The sequence below is a fragment of the Aspergillus brasiliensis genome (genome assembly GCF_001889945.1).
Source record: "Aspergillus brasiliensis CBS 101740 unplaced genomic scaffold ASPBRscaffold_9, whole genome shotgun sequence".
NCBI classification, from domain to species: Eukaryota; Fungi; Ascomycota; class Eurotiomycetes; order Eurotiales; family Aspergillaceae; genus Aspergillus; species Aspergillus brasiliensis.
Window position 1 is genome coordinate 1 of NW_027137450.1, and position 4,657 is coordinate 4,657.

The 4,657-nt window shown below is 39.5% G+C and overlaps 1 protein-coding gene across 1 annotated transcript; it reads right to left on the bottom strand.

Annotated features, from left to right (window-relative positions):
- Window positions 1–1,283: 1,283 nt before the first annotated feature.
- Window positions 1,284–2,858, bottom strand: ASPBRDRAFT_197480 (CHAT domain-containing protein; the record flags this gene model as incomplete). The annotated part of the gene is made up of 1 exon (XM_067621107.1): window positions 1,284–2,858. The coding sequence occupies one exon, from the start codon at window positions 2,856–2,858 to the stop codon at window positions 1,284–1,286; it is 1,575 nt and encodes a 524-aa protein (XP_067477006.1).
- Between the last annotated feature and the right edge of the window lie 1,799 nt (window positions 2,859–4,657).

Below are 4,657 nucleotides of genomic sequence, written 5' to 3' on the forward strand. Positions count from 1 at the left end.
CAGGAATTTTATCCTCCAGTAGATTATTATTATTAGTATCTGTTATACTATTTCTAGACTCCCACTGTTTATAATAAAAGAAACTTCTTTAATTAAATATTATACTTTCTTATCACCTACCACCTGCTGTTTCGTACTAATTAAATATATTTAAATCATGTATTATCTTTCAGAGGAACTTCAGTGCTATGTAATCAAGAGTGGTCAATGATAGACCTCTGTGGGACTTATCTGTCGCCAGCTATTGCAGCTCTATTGCCCAAATTGTCACTTGATCGCTGCTCATACTTATCTGACGTTAACAGCCTTTCTGTTGATCTGAATGCGGTTGCATGCATTGGACGTGAGAACAAATAATATTAAGCACGACCACTTAAGGCAGGCAATGAAGAGTCTTTGATTATAATGATACTTGCAAATATTCCCATAATTTTTTAGTCCGTTATATGAGGGTGGCGGATCAAGTGGTTCAAAAAATTCTATCAAAAATGTTTTGGAGGCTGTTAGTCTAAGCCGTTCCTACAAATACCATGGAACCGATATAATCCATGTACTTCACAGTTTCTATTCATATGCATCGTTATATTAATACAGGTAGGAGCCTTTCTCACCTTACTTACCTTATTCAATTACTTTCCCAATCCCAGGCCTCCTATTCCATTTTCAATTGTTACCAGTAAGAGTAATATGGATTCGACGGAACTCTTCTAGGTGTGGCTACAACTTCAAGTACTGATCTACTTAATGAAAACCAGGAAGTGCCAAAATACAGGTCTACGAAGGGAGGGATTTCTCCTGGAAGAAGGTTCAAGAAAAGCATAAGAATATAAAGATGGTAAACCCTCTTAGTAGCCACCAACTGATTGGTTATATTGAACAACAAATGACTATGGACCGCCGTAGGGCAATAATTTGTTAGTAAGAAACAGTCATTAGCAGTTTACAGAAGAGCCTCGGATGCATTCAAGATTTAGTTGGGAAAATAAGTCACATTTCTTGCACATCAACCGGCCCTATCATAGGGAGTGGAACTGGCCTATTATATCTGTCATCATGAGTCTGTCCTGAGTGCTTATATATGCAAGGGTCAATTCATAGATGTTGATCGGATAAATGGGCCTTGATGGAGGCGGAAGATGCACATCAGGTGGAGGAGAAATCGTCCCAGGGATATAACATTCATCCCTGATGCAACGGGCATGGTAAGAGGTGTACATTTTAACCACTAGAGCTCTGCCTTACGGTAACCACGATTTAAGCAACAGTTGATGCACCATTTCTCGCTAGTCGAGTCCCTCAATCAAGTTCAATAACGTCCCATGAGACCCGGAACCATATACCCAATACCCATAAAGAACAAAAGGGGCCCAAAAGTATGGTGCCTTCTTTAATTCCTTCAATTTGAGAACCGCATCCTGCAGGACTTTAGCCAAGTCAATCCACAAGCTGGGGCCTCCATGAGGAGGCTGGTCAAATGCAGAATAAACATCTTCACAAAACAATTCCCCAACTGAGTTTTGAATGGGCCACAGAGTTGCAAGAATAGAACTTGCGCCGGCGAACATGAAGGCAGGTATGATGCCGATAGGCTCATATGCCATCCCTGTATCTTGCTTGCTTGAAGCACACGCAATCAATGACACATGAGCCCCTCTTTGAAGACGTAGGGATATTATATGTTGAAGATCAACAAGGTCCCCTTGGTTGTTGATTCTAAGCCCTAAGTCTTTCAAACCACCGCCGGCGTATAATGCGTGACCATGATAATGGAGCAACCTTGCATCTGCAACTTTTTCAGAGAAATCTTGAGAACTCAGCTCTTCGTCTGTGAAGCACGCTTGTGCATCGAGACGTTTTTTAAGATTTCTGCAACTTCTGCCTGCTGATGGTAAATCTTTTGTTAGGTTCCCAAGGATCACCATATTTCCCTGACCTCTATCAAAAGTCCGGTGGCGCTGGTTGACACATGTTTCTAGGACGGAAGCACTCTGGGTGTAGACGACAGGGTTGCGCTCAATAAGAAACCTTCCATTGAGGAAGAGAGCGTGGAAAGGCAACCGATAAAGTATATCACTGGGACAGACAACCAGGAGATCTCCTGGATGTGTTAGCGTTTCCAGCGGCTTAATCAAAAAGTCCATTTGATGCCATTCTCGCGCGGCATCTGAGTGGTCGTCCTCTACTAATTTATGAAGTGGCCCCGATATCTCATCTTCGTGGGCTAGATTATCTTCAACCCATCTTTCAACTTCGGAGTATGCGCCGACTTCGAAGCAATAGCACTTTTCACGGCGATTGACGAACATCATAACGCGATCAACCAAACCAACAAAGTAATCGACGAATACAACGTTTGGACGCACTTCAGGAGATCTCCATTGGGCTAACTGTATTGTGTCTGCAAAGTCCAGTTGCTTTGGAAAAGTGTAGCCGCGAAGGCTCAATATCCGCTGAAAGGAAGGCTTTGAGAGCATTCTTTGAAGCACCAGATGATGCTTCCTTTCGATATCATGTCTCGCGTTGGCCTCTGCCGTTGCCAGTCGCTGGATAAGACTCTGTTCCTCTTCCAGTAGCTGAGCGTCCTCAAACAGCTCGCGTTTCCAGTGTTCAGGCACAACCACAAATGGTGCCATAAAGTCTGTCATGCTTCTTGCCTTTCCGCGCTGAACCCAATTCCAAGCGGTACCGTAACTATCGCTTTCTAGTAGTAAGAACACCGCAAGATTGAGGCAGAAACGTAGAGGTGAACTGGAAAGGTATTCTCGTTTCATAATCCAGGCCTCATTCTTTTTGGGTATTTCAGAGAGTTCTTGGCGAATATCGTCAATAATCTGGCAGGATGCATTCAAATGATTCATTATGCCCACAATCATGGAAGACAACTGATGTGCTGGCAAATTTTAGAGGTTACTTTCAAGCCGTTTATAGGCATAATAAGCTTACAGAAATTCATGGTATGATTGGGTACCGAGGTCATTAATAAAGCCAGACACAAATGAGAGATAGTAGCTAGCAAAGTCCTTGTTATATAGGTGACTTTAGATTTCTTTACTCATGGACAGTTCAAAACTCAAAGCAGCAAGTTTCACATATAATTAGGCCAGAGTTCCCGGAGCTCTACCTAATATTAAACCTGAAGAATTCTCAGTATTCTCTGTTAACTCCACAAGCTGTTATATCAGATCCACCTTATTAGAGTCTTAGAGTTCCCCATCCGCTATATAGTATAACTTCACATTAATATTTGTAAACTATTTATACTATACTATAATAGGAAGCCACTCATTCCCGGAGAGTATTTGCTGTATGAAGTCACAATATTGTGGAACAAGCTCATTAATTCTAGCAAGTGAGAAGTTACATAAATTAAATATAATAATCCCAACCTTTAGATCATTTAAATATTTATAGTTTTCCTATATAGCAAGTTCCAGACACAGCTGCTCCCGAAGGATTAACAGATAAGGGTCTTTGTTATATAGAATCCCACAAATAGTAGCCAGAGAGTTCGTCCAGGATGCTTCCAGATTATCTAATAATATTAAATACTAAATATTATCAACAACGGGTTCTTATTTTATAAATAGTAATATATATTTACCCGCCTATCTTAGGTTTCGCAGCTCTAAAGACCCGGTCAGTAGGTTCATAAAAATATCAGACAGGTAGACATCTATAGTATAGTCTAGGTAACTTTCAAAAAATCCTTTATACTAGGAAATAGCACTCCCCAAAGAAGGACGCCGCACAGTACTTACTAAATTGGAAATGCAAACATTCATCACTACTTTTGCCATGAGTATAAATATATCACCCATACTATAACATATTGCTATATCTCTCACTTATAAATAGAAAGATAGAGGCCTATCCAGGTCGCTACCTATAAAAGAAAAGAGCACACTAGTCATATAAATAAAGTATACTTCTCCCCAGAATCCTTTTATCTTATATATTACCAGCGCTCGGTTTAGGACAGGTCTTAGAGACTATAAATTAATTAAAAAGTAGAATATTAACCCTTCAATAGAAATTTCACACCAGTTAAAATTGCGGAGCTAAAATTTAAAAAAAGAAGGTCCTTTCCTAAATACCTGGTTAAAATCAATAATACTCAGTTGGAAGTCTATGAATCCTATATCAGAAATTATAACTTCCATATCCACACAGGCGCTTATAACCCAATCTTTATTACTAACTTACAAGTCTCTAATTTACTTCTTCAGGTATCTATAGATCTCCAGCTTAACCAAAAATTCCTATATATAAATATATAATTTCTCAGATGCTCCTAGTATATGACTCTGAAAAAGTCTCTTATAGGATTCAATATTATCCTCTAGACTAGATAATGCAGTGGTACAACCCATCTGGAACATTTTAAATAAGAGAGAATATAGAGTAAATATCTTCCTAACTAGGCCTCAACTCTAAAGCCTCCCCCTCCAAGCCCTTACAAGTTCCCACAAGTCTCATAGCAACTTGGAAGCTCACTGGCCAATATAAAAAGAATTTTTATTATATAAAGAATTAAAATTATTAAGTACCTCAGTTACTCTACCTGTCAACCATTTATAAATAGCGTGTCGCGCAAATTTCTAGAAAACCAGGTTAAGCCCCAGAGCTTTGGCATCAACTAAGATTTAGAACCATATAA